The following is a 24,392-nucleotide window of genomic DNA, read 5'->3' on the forward strand; positions in this document are numbered from 1 at the left end:
CATGAGCACCCAAACTACTATGTAAAAATTGATTGGATTCACTGGAGGTCACAAGATATTTGCCTTAGTTCTCCACAAAACAAAATAATAAATTGCTATATCTAAAATACCTTTACTGTTAGTTAAGTACTATTGAGTGGTGCAGGCTGGTTGGTGTCTTAAATATGACCTTTGTGATCAGCTGCTACAACCCCAAACTCTTGGGATGACTCTCCAGAGAGCAGTGAAATGGCTAGGATAGGTAAAACAGGCATCGGTATTTGATTGAATATTCATAATCTGTGTCCGTGTCCATTAGCAGCAATCGTCAAAGATATTTGAATGCTTCTTACACCACTTTCACAAAGCTTACAAGAAGCACCCTTGTGCAATCTGTCTTAATGTCAATCTGCCTAGAATACTTAGTCCATATAACATTGATTGTTCTGCCTTCAAGGTAATTGCCAATTCCTTGTTTTCTCAGCTTGTTTTATTTTAATATTAATTCATTAGCTTACTATTGAATTTTGCACAGCTTTTACATGTGGAGTAAGTTCCAAACTGCATAATTAGTATTGTGTTCGCAAATGATGCCTTTAAGTAATGTCATGTGTTATCTGTGATTTGGAATTCTGCCGTGGCTTTCGTGCATCAGCTCTCCATATATAATGATATGTGATACAAATAACCATTGCCTTAAAACAATCTCCCCTAACCTGGTGTCCTTGAGATGTTTTCAGCTACAACTCCCCTCAGCCAAGCCAGCAAGGGATGGGAGTTTTAGTCCAAACATCTGGATGGAGGGCACTAGGTTGGTGAAGGCTGTCTCAAACCAAAGTTTTAATGTTGCTTTTTTTTTGTAAAGAAATGTTTGAGTTTTCCATGTGGAAGTCTTTAATTTGTTCCTGTGTTGTGTTTATTTCTCTTTTAGGTTTCCTGGCAGGCATTCAAAGAAACCCTCAATTGTCTCAGTACACGCCTCAGCAAACTGCACCATCTATGTCACCACATCCTTCACCCGGAGGCCAAATACATTCTGGAATTGGTAGCTTTCCACAGAGCAATTCAAGTGGTACTTATGGAACTCAGATGAACCAGTATGGGCCACAAGGTAAAACAGATAACACATAAAATAACCAGCTCTTAACCAGTCTTTAATAAATGCTATAGAACATTTCCTATCCTGCAGAAAGTTGTGTGTTTTTCTTTTTATATTTTTATAAAAAGACCATACACACGCACCTTTTATCTTTAATATTCCTTTGTGGATGTCTTGAAAAAGAGTTGTGAGAAATATTATTAATTTTAAAAATACTAGCTGAACATAATTGAAATACAGGAGTCTACCCCCCCCCTTTTATTCTAAACAGATAGCAAGAATTCATAAGTTCACAGCCTGCACAAAACAGCACCAAATATGTACCTCCACTCACAACTGTGCTTTCTGTTGCTTGTAAGAAGCTGGTTTAGGCCTGTTTCAAAATTGTTGTTGTTGTTCAGTCGTTCAGTCGTGTCCGACTCTTCGTGACCCTATGGACCAGAGCATGCCAGGCACGCCTGTCTTTCACTTCCTCCCACAGTTTGGCCAAACTCATGCTAGTCGCTTCGAGAACACTGTCCAACCATCTCATCCTCTGTCGTCCCCTTCTCCTTGTGCCCTCTATCTTTCCCAACATCAGGGTCTTTTCTAGGGAGTCTTCTCTTCTCATGAGGTGGCCAAAGTACTGGAGCCTCAACTTCAGGATCTGTTCCAAATATCAAATCAACTACTGGAGCCTCAACTTCAGGATCTGTTTCAAAATATCAAATGGATTAATCTTCATCTCAGAGTCTTCCTTGGAAAGTGAACTCAGTTCTGATTGCCTGCCTTACATGAAACGCTATACCCCTCTCCCATGTGGACATTGGGGGCAGGGTGGAGGACAAACTCCCACATTCTACCTCTACAACTTTTTGGAATTAATTTCTAGAAACTAAAGTGAAGGGGTGGTTCCAGACAGGGCTAGCATCAGCACTAACTTTCTTTTGCACCTTCCAAGATCCCAGGAGACCCAGCACTGATTCTATTCCTGTCCCACCTACATTGTACTTGACAACTGGGTATTCATGCTGCCCTCTATTTTAAATACCCACAATGTCCTGGAGTGAAGCTGCAATGGCAGGCACCTAGTAACTGCTCAGCAAATATCACAGCAGTTCTGCTGCTGCTGCTGCCCGCCACAATCAGTGGATAAAATCCTATGATCCTGCTGATTTAGGACAGGACCCACTAGAGGACACGTTTTTCAGGGAACCATGTTAGAAAAAAAGAATATTATATCAATCAATCTTTATTGCGGTCAAAGACTAGACAGCAAAGTTAATAACAGCAACATAAGCCGCAACAAATAATATCAGAATTGATCATCAATGTGAATATTTAATTCCAAAACAGTTCTTCCTCTGGAAGGGTTTTTGTATAACATTGTTGTACAAGAAAATTTAACATTGGGCCAATATATAGAAGACATCATGTAGTCTTCTGGTCAGTTTTTATAGACCTTTGCAGTCACCAACAACATTCACATGTCATCAGGTTTTTAGGATTATTTTGTTTAAAATAAAGGCCATAGCTTTTGGGGCAGGGTGAGTGGGAAAGTAGATACTCATAATTTTTGTGATGAACTGTCCCATAGTTGTTAGGATCATAGAAGAACAGATTATGCAAGTCTTCATCTGCACCTCCCAGCACTTTTCACTCCTGCTGCTATTCTAGCCACGGGTCAGCACCACTCAGTTCAGAGAAATGTTGCCTTAATATATTTGATCCTCAAGTATGCTCATTCATTTGTGAGGGGCAGCTAGCTAGCTGGTATTATTATTTTTAGCCGACAAGAAGCCTGCTTGCATTCAAGAGCTTGTGGGTGAAACATGTTTGTTAGCTCAGATCTTAATATCTGAACATCAGAAATTGGCAATAGTACAGCTGAAACTTCCAAAATGTAGCAGATTTTTCTTGTAGAGTAATAGCCACTACTAATACACTTAAGAGATATGCCTGGCTTACATCCATGTGGCTATAAAATGATAACAAATTGAAAGAGGAAGTGTCTTTTGAAGGAGGTTGTCTCTTTTGACTAGCCCAGATGGTTCAGTTTACTGTTAGTTCATTGGCAATCACCCCTTAATTCTGAAAAGGTATACTGCTTCTGTGATTATTCATGTACTTCTGCATCATACATAAGTTCATCCTTCTTATATGTGTCGTAGTGGTGCCAACTCATTTTGAGTAGCTACGGGTTTGTCCAAAGTATAGGAGCCAGCTCCTTGGAACCAAGGTCCCTTCAACCATGCCCCCCAGTAAAATATTTGAGGGGACTATCCCCCCAAAAAGGTTGATGTGCACTGCTATTCAAATGATGCATGTGTGCCACATCTTGTAAACGATTATGTGGGGCAGGACTTACCTGCCCCACCCCCAATATTTTATTCAAGCTGGCACCTCTGGTCCAAAGTGAGCAGCTATCTGTAGTTAATGCTTGTAATGTAAGTGAGGTGAAGTAACTTAGTTCAAAGAATAAATATAGTAATGTTGGTGTGCATGTCTATAGTTCAGTCCATGTTAAGTAGACCAGGAATACAGGTTGATTTCTCAAAAGTCTTGACAGAATGCAAAAAGATCATACTTGTGGATCATAAACTTAGGGTCGCCTTGGGCAAGATAAAGTTACTAAAAAAATTAATACATAATAAATACATATTTTTTAAAAAGAAGTTTCATTCCTTGGTAAAGTTAATTTAGAGATATGTGAAGTTAGTCAGTTTGAAAATGTAAGTCACAACTGTCAAACAATTTGCAAGTTAAAGTTACCTGTTGTGGCATTTCCAGGATATGCTGCAGACTAAAGATTTTCAAGTTGTGGCCAGCTTTTTGAATAATGCAGACAATTTCAGCTGAGTGCTAGAAGACAGTAGCTGATATCCAGTTGTTACAGCCAGCTTGTGCAACAGCCATTCTGCTGCCAGGAGGCCCTAGTTTACCGCAACAGTCAAATTCAATTGATGTCTTGTACTTGTGAAATATGTTGTGCAACCCTTGGCACAACTTCTGTAGTTTTTATTATTATACTTTGTGACAGTTAAGCCTATGTGCTACTATACAGGACAGGGGAACTTGGGTAAGGAAGTCCCATTGCACAAGCAGAGGTTCTTCCACTCACACTTAATTAAATATGTTCATCAGACTTTAAACTGAGGAGCATGGATGAAATCAAAAGGTATCAATGTGAAAGGAGCATTCCACTAGATTTTATATTTCACAGTAGGAAGCAGATTAAAGATGCAGTCATAACTCTGCTTATCTGGGAGTGAGCCCTGTTGAATTCAATGGGACATTGGAGTAAATATGGTTAGGATTGCAGCCTTAGCACCTATAAGCTGCCCCTAGAAACAAAGTCAACTATCAATCAACACTGCAGATGAAAGAAAAGCAATGGAGCCCCTTATGGGACAGCAGGAATTATATATGATTGAATATGTAAACAATAAAGCAGTTTACATCTCTATTTGCATATAATGTCCACTTGTTTAGATAAACATTTATAAAAGAATCCGTGTCAGCTCAATCGTCCATTTTCAACATACTGTATTCCTCCAACATTCTTAATCTCATCCAGTGGCATGGCTACAATACATTTGTTTGGGGCAATAAAAGGGGCAAGTGGCTTTTATGGGGTGGTGGTAGACCATTCTGTGCTGCTTGGAAGAAAGTCAGGATAAAAAATAAATAAGTGTTGAATTTTTTCTAGCAGACTTCACATGGAAGTTGTAATGTTGAAATTGGCCCTCAGGGGCATTGTTGGAGAACTATAGCCAGTCATATGAAACCTTTGTTTTTTCAGTGTTTCATATTGCAACTTTATTGGCTCACCCTCTGTGGGTTTGTATGCTTTTCAGGTGTGTCCAAAATGTTAGATTTGAACGAACACAGATTCCAGTAAAAGTGCATGTTGCTTGCCAAAATTCACCTAGCATCACTGTAAAACTTCCAAAGAGGTAGCCATAATTACTATATCCCTTATCTTCCTGGCATGTACTGAGACCCACTGATCTTTCCCCCCCAACAGCTTATTTGGAGGAGAGATTTTTTTTTTAATGGTGTGGTTTTCTGAACATAATATACAGTACTTTATGGTTTATTATTCTCAACCAAAATGTCATTTTTGTCATAGAGCTGTTCTTCATCTTAAAGGTTTTTCTGTCCAGGCAACATAGATCATAATTATTTACTGGAATATTTCATCTTAAAATATTGTTCCTTTAGTGTGAACAATAGGTATAAAAGTAGACTTCATTGTAGATTAATTTTACTGGTACATAAAGCCTTTGTTGAACAACATTAAACTGATACTAATACTAGGCTAGTTTCTATGTGGATTTTGATGCTCCTAAACTATTGGTCCAGTTCAGACATCATGGCCTCTGGCTCACATGGCCTCTGACTTTGGTCTCCTGTTCCCTCCTACAGCTGCTTGTTTACAATAGCTATAGTTACCGTAACTTTACTTACAAGTCAGAGCTGAGAAGCTGAGATCAAGCACAGTGAGGCATGTTCTGGTAGTCAAACACAGAGTGGTCCGAAGGTAGACAGGATTCCAAAAACGAGGTATTAGCAAGGGTTGGTAGTAGCAGGTCAGTCAGGATAGGAGCAATAAGCTGGCTTGCCCAGAGCTAAGGACTAGTGTTGTTCAAGCAACTAAGAGTTTATGTATCTGGTCACCCAAATTGGCTGCAACTGATTAGCCTAGCCTTCAAAGTTCCCTGCTCCCAAGTAGGCCCTTATTCTTGAGAAGTCCTGTTCTTACAAACCTAGAGTGGTGGTTGAATGAATCTGGGAAGAAGCTAAGTTCATTCAAATAGTGCCTAAATTTATCACTGATAGCTTGTGCAGTTTGCATTTCACTCTGTGACCAATCAAACTAGGGAACTACTTTTTTTAAAAAAAGCATGGCAATCAACATACTGTTAAACTGTTTTTGTATGTTATGCTTTTTTGGACAAAAAATCCCTATGTTGCTCCTGATCCCAGTAGTTGTACAGCTTCTTCTTTTCCATTATAAGCACCTGGTGTGCCCCCCACCCATGAACATAATGTTTTAGTTGTGGCATAAGTATTCCATCTTTCGACTTCTTGATCTGTATATAGACATGACAGAAAGGACCTCCATTCACTTTCCTCTCATATGGTTTTAAAGCAAGTTGTAATAAAACAGACCTTTGCCTCAAATACAGCTTTTGTAGTGAGTGCTTTGAGTTCTGCCATACAAGGATTTTGTATCCATTTATTTCTCTGCTTCACATAAAGACTTTCCTTCATTGATGGAGAATGTGGGAAAGCCTGTGAGGATTCAACATTGTTTAGTGTGTATTGTAATATATTTACTGTAGAGAGGAAACATAACATTTGTGCTTTTTAAGAAAGCCTTCAGTTTCTGTGAGCTCCCTTATTACATGTTTTAGAATTTTGGGGGAATATTTTAAATAGCTTTAAAACTCTGTTGACTCCTATTGAAGAGATGATGCCAATGTTATTAACTGCTTTGACTGCTTTGTTTTCCATGAGCTAGATGTAAAGTTAATGGGTTAAATCCAGTTGTGTCCCTCTACTGGCAGAAGGCTATTTGATCCAGTAGAAACGTCCTTGAGTAGAAAGGTAGAAGAGACTGTTTTTAGAAATTTTGCCTTTCTTATGCAGAGAGCAGCAGATGTAAAGGGTAATCAGCAAAAATAATCTCTTCCAATTTTCTCCTCATGGAAGCCTCCAGTGGATCAAAGAGCCTTCCACCAACAGAGGACACAATTGGATGCAACCATATTTCATTAAGTGTTTGAACTTGCCAACCATTTTAGCAAATTCTTCAGCTGCTTACAAGGATTTTTGTACACAAATGTTGACAATAGTTCTGTTCTGTTGTGAAATTGCTTAATTGGCATAGTAATTTTAGTCCACTAGATGGATTATTTCATCTGCTTGTTTTAGAAGCTATTTGATTGCCTCTAATTCCACATTAGTTCCTTCGCGTGGTTGCTTTTGGTGCCTGCATGTAATGATGCCACTTGGAAACAACAATGGTTGAATCCTCTATGGGCAGATTCATCCATTTCTCTAGTTTTCTAAACTGAACTGTGAATTGGGTACATTGCTGAATGGCAGCAGTTTTGAGAATTAGCTTTCCAGCTGGTGGAAACCTTTTGGTTTGTAAAATATTATGCAATTATAAGGTCCCAAATTGTACAAACTGTGCAATAATTAGCTGCTAGATTATGTTGTAAAGAAGAAGAAAAAAACCCAGATTTATAATTTACCATAATGACCTAGCCATATTGAAATCATTGAGATTCTTTCTGAAAATGGTAGCTTTCTTCTTAGTAAAACATTAGCCATTCAAACTGACTGAATAGAATTGATTTTAATGCCAAAGCAATGCTCTCAGATAACATGCCAAATACTGTGTCCCTTTTCCTGTTGAGTTCTGCGGTTCCCTGTTCCCCTACTTTCTTTATAATGCAAGTGTCTCTGCAAATGAATTTCTGGGTTTTAGTCAAGAATTGGGGCTATGAAAGCATTGGTGTATCTGAGATGTACCCGCCTACCAAATCATACAGAGGTTTATTGATTCCATGCTTTGGTGATCATTGTTGTTGTTGTTCAGTCGTTCAGTCGTGTCCGACTCTTCGTGACCCCATGGACCAGAGCACGCCAGGCACGCCTATCCTTCACTGCCTCCCGCAGTTTGGCCAAACTCATGTTAGTAGCTTCGAGTTGGTGATCATACAGTATCCTAAAAGTTACGCTGAATAAGTGACAACCTTCATTTTATTCAGTGGCATGTTTGACTTGTATCTAAAATGGTAGACACATGCACTAGAGTTGATACATTTACAACTAGAGTTTTGTTTTTCTATTCATTAGGAATAACGTGACATACACACATAAGCAATGTGTGATTTGTTTTATAGGAAGAAACACTTCATAAGCAAATGATTAGTGTCTTCAGTTAGCCGTATTAGATTGATTCGTAACAATCTTGTTATAAAAAATATGTATAGAAGCACTCAGTAGAATTAAAATTCTCTTTTAAACATTTTATTAATAATATTTATTTGTTGAGTATCTAAAAAAGAACTACATGCTGTACAGAACATGTAAATAAGAAGATTGGCTTTGTCAAAATAGGTTTATTGTTCAATCATAAATGTGTTTGTATTTCTTGCCAGATCATCTTTAGGACTGTGAGTGTTCCCAATGTTACTGACACTTAGACAGTTTCAACTTAAACCAGAGTACAAATGCTTCTCTGGATTTGGTGCATGTCACACAATCTGCTACAATCTAGGCATGAGCTCAAGGAACTTGAAACATTTCTGTTTTCAAGCTTAAATGCTCCATTCCTCTATTTTAAATCTGGTTTAATAGGGCCACTGCTTTCCCCTGTATATAAGACTCCACAGCTCCTGCAATTAGTGATAATTCGCTGAAATGGGCTGGAATCTGAAATCTATTGGCTGAAAAGAGAATGGGCTGCTTGTTAATGTTCCAAGGCTGCCACGCCAACCAGTACCCACTTGAAAAGTGTGGCTCTTGCACTTGGCTGCTTGACATGTCCAGCTGATGGAGGCTGGCTCAGCATCTGCTGCATTCATTGTATCTAATGGTGTATCCATCTGTTGGCTGTCAAAGCCATTGCCAGCAAATTACTAATATATTAGAGAAACATGGAAATAAGTTTGTAATTCTCATTCCTGGCTTTCTGTCTCGTTTGTTGCTATTTATTTATTTATTGAGGTGTTGAGGAAAAAATCTACATCCCCCCCCCAAGGTTATCGTGTTCTTGTCAACCTAGCCTATTCTGACTAAACCACTTTGATAAAGAAGATTCCTCTGTGTTTGTAAAGGTAAAGGGACCCCTGACCATTAGGTCCAGTTGTGTCCGACTCTGGGGTTGCGACGCTCATCTCGTGTGCTGGCCGAGGGAGCCGGCGTACAGCTTCCGGGTCATGTGGCCAGCATGACTAAACCACTTCTGGTGAACCAGAGCAGCGTACGGAAACGCCGTTTACCTTCCCGCTGGAGCGGTACCTGTTTATCTACTTGCACTTTGACGTGCTTTCGAACTGCTAGGTGGGCAGGAGCTGGGACCGAGCAACGGGAGCTCACCCCGTCGCGGGGATTCAAACCGCCGACCTCCTGATTGGCAAGCCCTAGGCTCTGTGGTTTAACCCACAGCGCCTATTCTACTGCTGCCCTGCACGTGGCCCCAATAAGGCAAATTGAGAGCAAGTGTGTGTTTTTAATACCAGAAGATTACAAGGCGTAGAGATCTATACTCATGCTTCTCTGTTGCAAATTAATTTTACAGTATCATATGAGGGTCTTCAGACAGGTCAATGTATCTCTGAGACAAACACACACACATGTATATACTTGCAAGTGTGTGAGTTGAACTTCAACAACATCTGGATAGCCACAGGTTCCCCATCCCAGCTTTAGATGAGACTTCAGTGTCATCCCATTGAGACACTCTTTCTTTAAGATGAAGGATTAACATCGGAATGGTATTATTTGGATTAAATAAGAATGGAAGGAGGGGAAGGAACAACATCATCTCCCCAAAATCAGAACATGGGAAGTCACCCAAAAAGATTTAATTTGGAATGGAATAATTGGCTTTTTAAATTATATTATGATTTGGTATTGTATCAATGTGTCTTATATTGGATTATTATTAATGAAAAATTAATAAAAAATATTTATTTTAAATGGAGAAACTTTTTCTTACCTGAAGCCACAAGACATTTGAGAGATCAAAAGAAAATGGTTTCTTTTGTATCTCCTGTGACTCACCTTGTCTATGGATAGTAATATAGTACCTTTGTGTTTAACAGCTAGGATAGATCCTCTTCCTTGTATAAAGAAACTGGGAGACGCTTCTCATGCTGTTTCAAAGACTCAGTTACAATCTCAAGAAGTGCAGTCATATCTGATAAAGTTCCATTCTGAATTCCCCTAAGTCTTGAACAGAGATTGCTAATATAGCATATATGGGTCAGATCTATGCTGATGATTGGAATTATACACATTATATTACATATGTTAGAAAGATTACTGTGTAAAGCAGAAGTAGATAATGTTAGATTTCTGAGGGCTATTTAACCTGCAAGGTTTTTCCTCCTGACCACAAAGTCCTCACTGCTGCCATGTGATTACTAGGCAGGTGTGAAGAAGTTTTTCCAGGACAAAAGACCCAGCAGGTGTTGATGTCATGTAAAGATTTTCCTGTTTCACATAGAATATGAATGGGAATGTCTGGTTTGCGTTCTGCAAACACAACTGCATAATAAAAATAGATACAGTGGTACCTCGGGTTGCGCACTCAATTCGTTCTGAGGTGCCGTTCACACCCCGAACAGTGTGCAACCCAGGTGGTGCTTTCACACATGCGCGAAAGCGCGATATCGCACTTCTGCACATGCGCGAATGGCACAGAACCCTTCTGTGCATGTGCAGACCGTGCAGACATGCACAGAAGCGTCCGCGCTCCGTGTTGCACTTCCGTGTTAGCGGAGTACGCAACCCAAACGTACGCAACACGGAGCGTGCGCAAACCGGGGTATGACTGTATGTGTAGAAAAAACAGTGGATATACCAGTGAATTTATATCTTAAGTGGAAGTAAAATGTCAGCAGTAAAGGCTGTTGGTGAATTGTTTATCAATTATATTAGAAAGGTTGATTACCTATGGCTGTGCTGGGGTGGGGATTAAAAAGTTGTATTTAAAATAGCAGCTAAAACTGGAGGCTGGCATTTCAGTTTAAGCACATAGTGAGAGTGCTTGTTGTCAGTTCCTAAAGTGAATGCTCAGTGTTATTTAATTTCCTTTAAAACTACAAGATAGAACTTGTAAGGCATGACTGAGTTAAAAGTGTACAGAACAAGGAAAAAGAAATAGACATGATGTAACAGGGAATGCATATGAACCTATTATGAAGATACATTACTATGACAATGCCAATCTAGATCTTTATTTGTTAATGTACAAAGGGGAAAGGAATTATATATGTTCTGTGTTTCTTATTCTAGAATGTGGAGAATGAGGGGAAAGGGATCTAATGTTTATGTTTCAGTGAAAAGTCTGCTTAATGGGAACACTTTTTCAAAGTATAGGAGCAACAAGGAAGACATACCACCACAACCTGCAATGCACAGTACTCACCCTAGCTAGATTTTCTTAAGGTCCTTCCTTGTTTCACCCCCATGTTTCCATTTCTCCACTCTTTCAACTCTGCTCCTGGTGTTGCAGGATGATTATGCAGCTGCAGCCCCCACCCCACCTCCCAAAAAATCCTGCCTTCTCCTATCCACCACATCTCCTTAGTAAGGCAAGTCCACCACTTTCAGAAATCCGTATCTGCAGAACACCAGTATTGGATAATAGATAGGGAATCCTCCATTTGTGTCTTGTGTGGGTTACTTCACTGAACAAGATTTTCCACCAAGCTGTTTCTCTGAATCCAAGGTTGTAACTTTATTTTCCTCTGTTGCATTGTTTTGTCTAGGAAACTACTCCAGACAGCCAACGTACTCTGGAGTGACCAACACGAGTTACAGTGGCCCAGGACCTGGTATGGGTATAAATGCCAGCAGCCAGATGCATGGACAAGGGCCAGGCCAGCCTTGTGGTACCATACCCCTGGGACGAATGCCATCAGCTGGGATGCAGAGCAGACCGTTTCCTGGAAATATGAGCAGTATGACCCCCAATTCTCCAGGCATGTCTCAGCAGGGAGGCCCAGGGATGGGACCACCCATGCCGACTGTGAACCGTAAGGCACAGGAGGCGGCTGCAGCAGTGATGCAGGCTGCCGCAAACTCCGCCCAGAGCAGGTATGAGTCCAAAGGAAAGGATCCGAAACCATTTAAAATGTACTTGCTTATAAAGGAGGTTTGTGCAAAGGACAAGACGGTATAATTGTTAAAAGAAACCAAAATGACAGTGGCAGGTGTTTACCATTTCAAGACATGTTTTATATCTATGAATATAAGTATTTAGAACAGGGAATCCCACAGTTTTAATATGACATAGATAGTAAAATCCCTGCAATTATCCCCTGCAATTCTGAAAGGATAAATTTAATACACTCAGGTGTAGCATGAATTGTTGGGGAAAGGAGGGTGGAAAGAAGCACCATTGCTGGAATCATTGTTGTCTCTTGAACATTTGAAGTCTCCAGAACATTATCAAAATCCATTCACCGATGGATATGAACACTTGTGGGCAGGGGCCACCCTTTTTAAAGGTAACCAAAATATCTAATTTATAACTAATATTCTGAGGTTTGGACTGAAATATGGATTATTAATCTCTAGTCTTGTGGTTTCTGCAGTACAGGAAGCATCTTCCTCAGGTCTTGAGGTTAGCACCATGAATTTATACTCCAGGGCTAATATGTGCAGCCTACTATCTCTGGGATATCTCCAAGACCCTTAAGGGAGAATACCTGGTTACTGAATTGCAGTGTGTGCCTGCAGTTCTAAAAACCCGTGGAAATGCAAATAGCACCTTCCCTTGTGCTGCCCATGGCAGCCATTGGGAACACATGCTCTCGTGTTTCTTGAGATCATATTGTGTTTCTCTGTTTCATAGTGTTGAAATAGACAGACTTTTCCCCAGCAGAAAAAATGAATTTTATTATTGTTTTGCAAGATGGATCTATATGCATGTGTATATTAAGTGCATGCATATATAAAATATATATTTATACACATTTCTACAGGCATATACATTGCATTTGGTTGTATAATATACAGTTGATGACCTTACACACTAATTACTCCAGATATTTTTGTGTATATTATGCACATAAAGGAAAAGGTATACACAACTTGTTTGTACTATGGAGGATTAAGGAGACCTAAACATTTTTTTAAAACCCCAAAATATTACCATTTTAATAGGATAAAATCACATTACCTTTCTAAATTACTGACCTGGGCTCCTGTGAAATTCAGTAGATCAACAGGTTTTATGCATGTTTTTGTTTTTGTTTGAGCAATTGGTATTTTACAAACATAAAAGTAAGTGTAGCAAGAAAAAATATAATTAATTTTAAACATTAATAATTGCCAGTAAAATAGAGTTGCAATTCACATTATGAATTTGGATAAAGTATTTCATATTTGATTTAAACACACAAATATAATAGATTGCTTTCCCACTTGAAGCCTAACTCTCGAATCTATTTTGTAGACTTACTTTTCAGTTGCTGTATCTCCATAATCAAAACACAACATTTCAAAACCTCTTCATCACATTGTGCGCCCCAGGTAATCTAACACCTGTAGGAAGATTATGAAGTCATTAGACCTTAATTACAAAAGGAACATTAGGAAGCAACTTGTGGGATGACTCCCTTTTTATCCAAGAGGTTTGGAAGCACAGCATTTTTCTCCTTGGTTCCTAATGGAAAGCTAAATGGCTATTTGCCAAACAGTAAGAATCCTACATGCTTCAGTATGGAAGGATTGTAGCTGACGAGGTGGTTCATGCTTGTGATCCAATACAAATCCAAAGAAGCTGTTCTTTTGTTCTGCTTTAGGCCACCATACATTAGGTCGCCTGCTTATCCCAGCCAGTCTGGGGCTGGCGGACGCCCCATGTTTTCTTCACAGCACCCCAACTATGGCAGCACTCAGGCTCCCATGATGCATCAGCCTGACCAGTACGGGTAGGTAGCCATGTAAACTGGACTTGCTGTGGGATCTTGACAGGGTTTTTTCTCCTAAATGTTACATGCCATTTGGCTATTGAAGGCACCCCAGATCAAGTATAATGCTTGCATCTGAAAAGGAATTTGCTTTTTTGTTTTTACTAACTATGTCAGATATGATTTTTTTAAAAGACAAACAAAAAACTGCATGTCACCCACACTGCATGGCTTGTGGCATGGCTCTGTTTCCTTCATGCCTGAGAGGGAAATGAAGATATCCATTGGCTGCAAATAAATCTTGTGTTTTTCTGCACCATTACTTGTCCCTTCCTCCATTTTTTTGTCGTCGTTGTCTAGGAGCAGAATCATGAGACACTGAAATTACCATGGCTGTCTTGTTGTTATCATCACATTAAGCTTCTCCCCCAAAATACACTATGTATTTATGAAACTGATTGCAGAAGCAATGGCAGTAGTTAGTAATGGGACTTATAAAAGGTTCCATGGTATCATAATTTAAACAATTTATGAAAGGGTGACAGCCTGCTAACACTTCTGCCAAAAGGTATAGAACTTGAGGTGTCTAGTATGAAATTACCTGAACTATGGGGGATTTTCTTCCAGTTAATTGTGTTTTCATCAGTATTTCTCTATTCTTTTGTTAAAAGATTACGTCACTGTGAAAGTGCTCCCACCACTCAGTTTCAAAATTTTCAGAAGTAATACACACCCAGTCAAATTACTGCCATCACTGGCCAACTGGAAATCCCCTTCTCTGGATGTGGAGAGACCAATGAGTCCTGATTTTGCTAACATGAAATAATTTTTTAAAAATTGTGTGGCACCCCTGAAAAAAATGAAGCAAACTATTAGGACTCTTAACACTGTGGAAGTTTATAGTTCCTTTTACTATAGTCAAGGTAACATTTTGGTCAGCCTCTACATGCATTTGAATGTAACAGTAAGCAGTGGCTTGGCACTCCAAGCATGAACTGGAACAAGCCCAAGCAAAGCCTTAGGCACATTTGCCCCCCTCGACTCCTTCCACGTGACCAGGAGAAGGACTTCACTAGTGTCTACTTCTGGTTTCACAGAATTTTGGCTTGTTAGATATGAATCAGAGATTGTGGTTTGAAACAAATTCTTGGGTGTTAAAACATGCCAGCTACATAACCCATAATTTGAAGTTGGCTTGTTTTGAAACTGATCAGAGTTCGTTTAAAACTATGATGTTTAGTTTGTACACAACAACAAACCAGGATTCTCTGTAACCAAAAATAAACACATATTTTCCCCAGCTGCATAGAAGAAGGAGGAGGAAGGGCGGAGTTTATGAGCCCGATAATTTGATTGGGCTTGTTCCAGCTCAAGTACATGGTACATGTGAACTGGGCCATGATAGGTAGTTGTTGTTTTTTAAAACAAAAACAAAAAACCCCAGAACAACACACTTATAAATGTCACAGAGAGTGAATGTACACAGTGTTTTTCTACCACATCATTAGTTTTGAAGGGGAAGCCTGTAGTGTTCGAATGTCATTGGCAATTGAAACAAAATACCGATCTTTGGTGCCTGGATTAAAATAAAATAAGAGAGTGCAGTCCACCTCCCCCCAAGTTCCTTGGAATGAAAGTGTTGAACTTGCTTAAGTGAGTAGGGTGGGAGGTAGTTTTATGAAATGCTTTTGATAGCTTCCAAGTCATATTAAACTGTAACATGATCCCAGTGTTGAAAGCATGGATTTCTTTTTTTCTAAACCACAAGAAATGCTCTTAGAAATTTAGGAATCTTATTTAGACCCAGAAAGCTAGTTTGGCTTTGCTGTGCCAAGTCAAATTAAGCAACTGTGTAAAAGGAATTTAAATGGCATGCATCAGAGCAAGCTCACTTCTGGTGAGGCAGAAAATCAATGCCGGCTAAGCAGAACTTGAACAATCAAGATCAGGGATTCAATAGGTTATATTATCCTGTATTCTGGTGCAGAATGCTACCCTTCTAATTAAAAAGAAAGGTTAATAGTGCAGTCCTAACAATGTCTACTCAGAAGTACTCTTACTGAATTGAGTAGGCCTTACTGCCTGGTAAGGAGGGTTAGGATTGCAGCCTAAGAGTTTTAGAAGCAACATCATTCAGACATCTCTACAGAAGAAGTAGTTACCCTCTTGAACGGTAACTATTTTTTGTTTTAATAACCCAGATGGTATATTATGTAGGAACACTATATTCACCACTAAGCAGACATGCCTCTCTCTAGTGTGGTTTGGATGTGGTGCCAAAGAGTAATACCATTCTAGGAGATCAGCAAATAACCCTGAAAAAGCAGGAAGCCATAAAGAGTTAAATCACTTTCCTTTTCCTTTTTCTTGTTTTTGTCCTGGCCAAGACTTTCAGAAGCTGTATATTATGGATAAGGAGAGTATGCTCACATGTGACAAATCTCTGCAATTACCATGGAAGGATACAGTGAGTGCACTATAAAAATGAAGGATGGCAACAACAACTGAGCTTTAGACTTCCTCAACGGGTTGGATATGAAGAAGTAATAAAGGCAACAAATAAACTTGGGATTAAATTTTAAGGGGCTTCCAATTTTGAATGTCTCTTGATGGGTGCCCAAGTTGAGACACATTGGCTCTGATAGACTCTGCTGAGCACACACATTGTAGCTTGTAACACTTCAAAAAAGGAGTGTATTTGATGGTGTGTATTTAATAAAGGCCTTCAAGCAGTGGGAGGCTTACGCCTTTTTGGGGTCTGTTTGTTGAAATGGAAGGGGGATGCAATCTGCCGGCACAAAATGCTATAGCCTTCTCCGTTGCAAATCAGTGAGCTCAAAGGGACTCACACAGCTTTAGTTCACTTCCTTTGTGTTTATCTTCAGTGTTTCTGAAACTCCTAGAGAAGTAAAGGAGGGGGAGAGTTAAAGCAGTATGCATTCCTGTGTTAGTTCTTGTTTCCCTGTTTTGTTTTTGAATACAAGGAGAGATTCACAGATTCGGGTATTTATTATTTGTGGTTCTAGCTCACCCTTTACTGAGTGGTCCCAGGGCAGGTTACAAAAAAGTACCATAGACATGGATTTTATTTATTTTTAATTAGCGCTGCCTTCCTGCCATCAAGCATAAAGATACATGTCCAAATGCGTCATTGTAGGTAATTTCTGGTAATACGTTAAGTGATTCCACTCCAACAGAAAGTAGCTGCCGGCTATGTTGGATGTCAGGGTATTGCCAAGTGTCTTAGGTGAAATGACTAATGCCTTCCGACATTTGCCTGTATATATAGTAAAATATGCTACATATACAAAAATTGCAGGAATTGGTATGGTATTCAAATATGCAAACCCAGTATTAAGTGTGAGGAAAACAGATATTCCTCACAGTCCAGACTGGACAAAAGTAGTATTGCAGAGGTGCACTGTTTGAATATTATATTTTTACATATGTCATAGGTTTTTGGGGGGAACATACAGTGACCCAAACTATTGTGTATTGTGATGTGTACAAGAGGAGGTTTTTACAGAAGGAATTTCACTTTATGCCATGCTACCACCACCACCACCCCAATTATAGTTCAGACAATTGGTACAAAAATGTTTTAATGTGTATGCTCAGAATCTTATTTGTTTCTTTAAAAAAAAGGTAGGCACTTCATTTTAAAGTTTGGAAGTACTGGCTAGTTAAGACATATCAGCAATTAGTGGTCAGGTCACCATGTTAAAACTCATAAGCATCTGAATATAGCAAATTTTCATTTAGATGCTGAGTGAGGGCTTCTTTTCTCTTTATCCAAAACTTTTAAAAATCTTTTTAAATCTTGTGCACTGCCCTGAGACCTTGGTATATAAATCAGTCGAACAAGCAAACTTACTAAATGCTTGTCAGAAGGGTCTCCTGTGGGCACAGTCAAAAACAGCTTCCATGAGAAGCCATCCTTGCATATTACATGGGCAACACTGGATTATATTGGCTGAATCGACTTGCAGGGGCTCAGCATGAGCTGAAGCTCCCTGGACATAAGGGCCGGAATTTCCCATGCTAGACCCTATATTAGAGCTGTCAATTCATGCTGTAATTTTGTCGAAAGGAAATGCACAGTTGCAACAGAGAATTTATTTGGATTCCTTGATACTTTACCACTTAAGACACTAAGTCTTGGATAGAGAGGAGCCTAAGCTTGCACTAAAGTGTTCCTCTTTGTACACAGAGATCATGGCTCATTTTTATGTCTGTTGAACATGCAGAATGTTATTCCTTCAAATAGAGTAGGGATTGCCACTGGAAGGTAGTTTAAAAAATCTCATATTGAGCAAATGGAACCTTGCACTTATATGGATCTAAGCCTCAGTCTTTCATAGTAGCATGAACTGCAATAGACAATAATAATTTTAATTGCGTTATGTTTCAGTTTACTTCAGTCTTCGTAAACCCACCACATTCTCAGCCTGTAGGCCTACTGCACTATCTGGGTTCAGTAGTGCGTGCACTTATTTGCAATTGAGGTGCATTGAAATAATTGGCCTGGTTTGCATAACTTGCTAAACCAGACTCTGATTTAGCGAAACTCACAGCTACTTGGCTTCTCCCTGGTTCTTTTTGTTGCCCGCCACATTCTGAAGTCCAAGTTTGGTTTAGTGTGTAATCTGAAATAGGGCTGGCTCGTGTTTAATCTCTCTCCACACTAACCACAAACTGTAACCAAGAGCAAACTTTGGTTACATCGCATGGTTAGTGAGGAGAGAGATTAACCATGAGTCTTGGTTTGGATGATATGCTAAACCAAAGTTTGGCTTGGCACAGGGGAGGAGTCATGTGGCTGCAAGCTCCTTTCAGAGCTTGCATCTTCATGTGGTCTTGCTAAGGCAAGGATAGGCTTGGCATGTCATGCATACCAGTGACACTTACTTTTGAGTAAAGCTGACTCCTTATCATGCCAGGCCACCAGTCTACTTAATGCACCTGATGAAAATCTGTTTATTTGGCGATCACTCGTAGCTGAGTAAGAGTTCCATAAACACGGTTTTAACAGTGGATCCGTAAGTGACTGTGGAGGCCAGTTCTGGATCCACACGTCCTTCCACAGTGGGGACATAGGTTTCTGGGTGGGAATTGATCATGGTGAGGGTTTGCGAAGTGTGCCTTCCTCGGAGCACGTTTCTCCCTTTCATCCTGAGTTCAAGCATATTCAAAGCCCGTGACACCTTTGGTAAAGGCTGCTCTCCAATTGGAGCGTTCGCAGGCCAGTGTTTCCCAGTTCTCAGTGTTTATACTACATTTTTAAAGATTTGCCATGACAGAGTCTTAAAACCTCTTTTGTTGACCACCGGCAATACTCATATATGACCATCATGTGAATATTACGTTTCTGTGAAGCGCTGAGAGAACCTGGGGGTGGGTTCCCTTTTGCTGCCTGTGTTACACAGGCCAGTGACCAAAATGGTTGTGACTTAACATGGCAGAGTCAAGGAAGTGGGGGATTTGGTTGTTTCTGCTTTGGTGAAGTTCAATTCAGGTGATAAAGAGGGGGGAACCAAGTAGCATATTCTTTTTGGATTTGTACTACTGTAAATCCAGAATAACTGTGTTGTTCTTTGTATGGATGGGTTCAGAATATAGATTCTCTTAGCAATGTAAACTGCATGAGTCTGGATACATATAATCTTTTACACGCAGCTGAGTCCTCCATCAGCATTTTCCAGTGCTATCTCTGTATTTGTAATTCATTTTTCATATTGCTAGTGCTAGCAAAGCATTTTCTCCATATTTCCTCCAGAGCCTTGAGCATGCAAGACTGCTGATGGACTAGGAGCCACTGGCAAGGAAATACAGTTAACAAGCATGATGCATTAAAGTGTCAAGCAGGAGAAAACAGGGCAAAAGATTTCAGAAGTCGAAATGCTTAAGTAAAAAATAATAATTCTTGGTAGGGCTGGATTTCCCCGTAGCAAATTTAAATATTCACACAGAGCATGCTGAACTGCTACTGCATTGTCTGTATGTTTAACCCATTTGATCTTGAAAGCTTGATTTAAAATTATAATAATGTTTAAAAGCACACTCGTGGCATTCACATCTTATACAGCAGAAGGAGTTGAAGCAGCACCATAAATCCTCTTTTTAATTTTATCTCTTCCTGCGTTTTGAAGTCTGGGGTTGGTCTTTGTTTTTAGCCTTCCCTCTGAGCTGAGATATGGTGATTTCTCTACTTGCAGCTGCTGTGCATAACAAGAAGGTTAATATTCCCATCCACGTTTGTATATGTATGCAAGCCAGGACATTTGTAGATGTAAGACTGCCAGTTGTGAATTCCCCACAATAAACTAAACTAAGGTAGTGATTTATTTATTTTTCAGCCTCATTTGGATAAATTGGAAGTGTTATCTTTAGAACAAATCCCACTCACAGTATCAAATTTAGTGTCCTATGGAACATCGGTGTAAAACTTTCCCTGCTGGTAATGAAAGTAGCAAGATGTGTGGAGGGTGTTTCATGTTAGGTGCAGCAGCATCCTAATTTCTATAATTAATTACTGTAGTTTTTTTTTTGTTATGCCCCTCCTTTCCTTCTACCAGAGCAGCTAGCAACAATATCAAAGCACAGTAAAATATCACAAAACAGTAATTCAGTAACAAATCAGAGATAATACAAAGGACTGTTAGTCATTCCTATTAAAGTGTGCAGCTAGCTACCAGGTCTTACAGTGGTTCTTCCTTTACACTGAATCCTCATCCTAGTATTTTCGTATTTAGCGATCCAAGGGATCTTAGTAAATAAAACTGAAATACATCCATTAGTATTGCTTGGATACCCAAGCAATAACTTCCAATCAGAGCAGCTATGTTTCAGCTTCCAAAAACAAATCCCCTCGTAGACTCAGTTGGATGAAATGGAGTTTGCTTCTTGGCCTAAGTGATTGCATAGTGTTACTATGAACTGTTAAACAGCTGCTCCTCTTTGCCTCAAAGCTGGCTTCAATTCATTAATGGGTGGATTGATTCCTGTAGTTGTAAGTGACTTTTGAATTAAAGATAAAATATATATCCTAGTTGCTATTTTGTTTTTCAGCTGAACAGCAAGCAAAATTCATGGGATTCTTTTTTAATATAACCTATGCCTTTCCCTTACCAAAAATACCAAACTATTTTCTTCCAGCTGGAACTTCTTTTTCTGTTTCTGGAACATATCTTTTGTTCATTTTTTAAAAAACAGAATACATTACAAAATTCAAGATAATGCCATAAGGCAGTTTTAGCACCTAAAAATACATGAAGTTTTAGATATAGCAGCATGATAGCTTATTTTGATTTGTTTTCTATTCTAACAAATATGTTTTTAAAACATTTTGTTTCAGATTTGTATGGTAGGTAGGAAGGTAAAAAAAAATAACAAAATAGAACATTCAGAGTTGAGCTACAAATGTAGCTCTTAATTTCCTGGCCACTAGCTTAGGCAACTTTATATGACGTAAGGCAACATGAGGGGCTAGGGTGTGTGTCAAATTTTGGCCTCCCCCCGCCCACTCCCCAATGCAGTGTGTGACTCGCAGGTTCCATGTCTAAGTATGTACTCTTGCAGCCCACTTTACATGAAAGGTTAGACCGCCCTGATCTAGAGGAACCCTCCACTTTGTCTTGTGTGTCTTGTAACTAAGGGGGGGGGGAATACCGTAAGTCTGCTATCTGTTTATATATTACTGTTGTAGTAGTTGTAGCCACTCACAACTTGAAATTTTCCATTATAATTTATTTAATTTGTATATCTTTTAACCTATTCTGTTGCTAGTCATTGAAAATCAGAATGTGTGCGTTTTCTCTGTTCTTGTTTGTTATGTCTATGGGCTTAAAGCCGAAATAAAATAAACTGTAGTTGTAGCCACTGAAGTTTACGGCTAGAACATTGGGTTTGATTGCAGGAAACCCAGGATAAAACCCTTCTTTGTCCATAACGCTCGCTCGTATGTTCTGTTTTTGAGAGATGGCCTCAGGAGTGCATAGTAGAGGCTTCAATTGTACCCTGAACAGCTACAGGTAAATGCAGGAGTCTCCATAAGAGCAGGGCTCAGACTTCGTTATTACAGCAGCAGTCATCCTTAGTCTTAAATGGGAGTTGCAACTCTGTCTTACTAGCTAGCTACTCTTTCTATGAGATGAGCCTCTTTATTTAAAAAGAGCAGAGAAGACTGTGATTCTCTTAGCGCTGCTAAGCTGGAGTCCTTCATTCCCTGAAGAAGGGGAATGTGACTCCAGAGTTACTTATGATTTATGATTTATAGTCTCAATCTAACCTGCCTGACGGGATTATTTTGATGATACCCCTTGCGTAGCTGTACAGCAGACCAAACAGCCTGCATTACTGACTACCAAACAAGTGAAAGAATACACAGCTGGGCTGTGTTTCTGTAACTTTTAGTTATTTGGGGTAGCATTTTCCTTCCCATGTTGCTGCATCAGTTCTATTGTGTTTGCTGTGTTGGCAGCCAACTAAAATTTACTCTGAAAATATTTGAGTCTTTGACATGCTGGCATGAACAGATCACAAGTGTTTGCATAGTTTTCCCAGTGTGCTGAGATCACAGTGGCCAACCACAAGCAATGCAATCAATCCAATTGAAATTGTATGACTGCTGATATGAGAAATAGGACAACGGTAAAAACTCACAAAAAATGTACGTTTCCTTAAGTAAAACACTTCTTTAATTCTTTGAGAATTGAATAATAAAAGTATGTGCCTGTGAGCTTAGCTCCACATTTCCCTGACTGAAGTCACCCCTTGCCTAAACTAAACTAATCTTTATATAAAAAATGATCAAATAGAAATTGTATTTTTTTTTTATTTACACTTGAGATGTGCGTTTTCAGAACACACCCTGTTGCTGTTACTATAGGCCAATTGAAAGGGTTTTTAAATTCTGAATTTTAAATTGTGACACGCTCAGAGACCTGCTGGTGGAGGGCATATAACAACAACAGCAATAATAATCTCCTATTACTACTACTACTACTACTACTACTACTACTATTTTGTGTGGTGCTGGTGATCCATAAATGAATACTCTTGAAATTAGATTTGCGACAGTGTTTCACCAAATTTGAACTAGCTTGGTCTGGTTCACCCATCCTATGAGCCAGAAAACACTGGGTGCTTTGGGAGTGGGGGTAATATCTGGCGGATTCGTTACTGTCAGTATTGAATAGCACATCCCCGTATTCACAATGCTTAGTTCATGCTGCACAGGCAAAGGGGAGGTGTTGTTTTGTTGTTTTTGTTTTAAAACTTTTTTTAAAAATCCTGTATTTTATTCTGCCATGGGATCTTGTGACAGAGGGCGGTATATAAATTTAATAAATAAAAATATATATATATTTGGATTCTCGGAAGTAGTCTGAGAAAAGCTGCTATGCCTTATTTATTTTCCTTATAACAGCAAATTAGTGCACATTTCTTTGGTGCATGGGCACTAAGCCACCTGCTCCAGGTTAATTCTGTTTATATGCTGTCTAGCATAGCTCTAACTTGAATGTCGTAGTAGCATCTACATCTATCACACCCACTGTCAGCCAAGCCAGCTAATGTATGCCCTAATGCTTTGATCCACTTGCAGGCGCAGGAGTTCCCAAAGTGCATACACAGCTCTTCTACCCCAAGGGCTTCATTTCAGTGTAGTGGGCAGCTTTCCCACGTCCAAAGGGATGTGAACAAGCTGCTGTCTCCTCTCTAGCTCAACGGAAGTGTGCATGCTTTATCTGCATAAGACCAGGTTCAGTCTCCAGCATCTTCAGTTAAAGCATCTTAGGTAGCAGGTATGAGAAAATAACTCTGCATGCAGTGCAGCCCTAAAGAACTGCTGTGTTAGACAGTATTCATTTGATAGATGCCCAGTGGTCTTGTGTCTCTATGAGGCAGCTGGATATATATCTGTATCATGAGAAAATCTACACACCCATGCAGAGACTTCATGAGCGCTTTGGAGGGCGCATGTAGCTCTGGCTTCATTGCTTGCTTGCTTGCATGCCTGTTCTGATATCTTTTAAACTAGCATACTGGTCTTTAAAAATATCAGTTCTTACAATTCATATTTACTTTCTGATAGTATTGTAGTTAACAGAGCAAGAGTTTGTCCTCTTCTCCTTCTCCACTCTCTCTCTGTCTTGCACACAGAGTCATAAACTCTTGCACTCCACTGCTTTCTTTGATAGCAGTATCTTCCTTGGAAGCTCATGTTGTGGCAAGCAAGTAAAGCCATAGCAAAATTATACGTGCGAGAGAGTGTAAGAGAATCCCAGGAGGAAAATATGTTTGCAGGTCTCACCCCCTGAATTGCTCTCATTATAATAGCCCATTGATGTCAGGGTATGACAGATTATAAGCTTTTTATGGTGAGACCCAGCTCAAGAAAGATTTAAATAAAGTACTTCTGGTTATTGTGCAGGTCAGTGTGTTTAAATAACAACCCTTCAAATCATCCTTTGACATTTAAAAGAGAGAGGAAATATTGTCATGTGGCGGACCTGGCGCAGATAAAGCACAGGGCAATTTGGTCAGTACACTGATTTGTGAGTGCATCCTAACAGCCATTTTCATGGTTTGTAATCAAGTGGGGCGCCCTTGCAGTGTGTGAATGTTTTTCAAAAACACCTCTGCTTAAAATGTTAACACAAATTACCCTC

At 39.5% G+C, this 24,392-nt stretch overlaps 1 protein-coding gene across 8 annotated transcripts in view; it reads left to right on the top strand.

Moving 5' to 3' along the window:
• The window catches only part of ARID1B (AT-rich interaction domain 1B), a 440,842-nt gene that overhangs the window by 358,912 nt on the left and 57,538 nt on the right, over positions 1-24,392 (top strand). For 4 of the 8 annotated variants that reach the window (XM_033144054.1, XM_033144053.1, XM_033144061.1 and 1 more), the window contains 3 exons: positions 911-1,090; positions 11,575-11,902; positions 13,615-13,743. In XM_033144054.1, the coding sequence (XP_032999945.1) occupies positions 911-1,090; positions 11,575-11,902; positions 13,615-13,743 (637 nt within the window). The remainder of the gene's footprint in view (positions 1-910; positions 1,091-11,574; positions 11,903-13,614; positions 13,744-24,392) is intronic. The other 4 variants (XM_033144057.1, XM_033144058.1, XM_033144059.1 and 1 more) reach the window with 1 other exon arrangement.

Source organism: Lacerta agilis, chromosome 3 (genome assembly GCF_009819535.1).
Source record: "Lacerta agilis isolate rLacAgi1 chromosome 3, rLacAgi1.pri, whole genome shotgun sequence".
In the NCBI taxonomy this organism is placed as follows: domain Eukaryota; kingdom Metazoa; phylum Chordata; class Lepidosauria; order Squamata; family Lacertidae; genus Lacerta; species Lacerta agilis.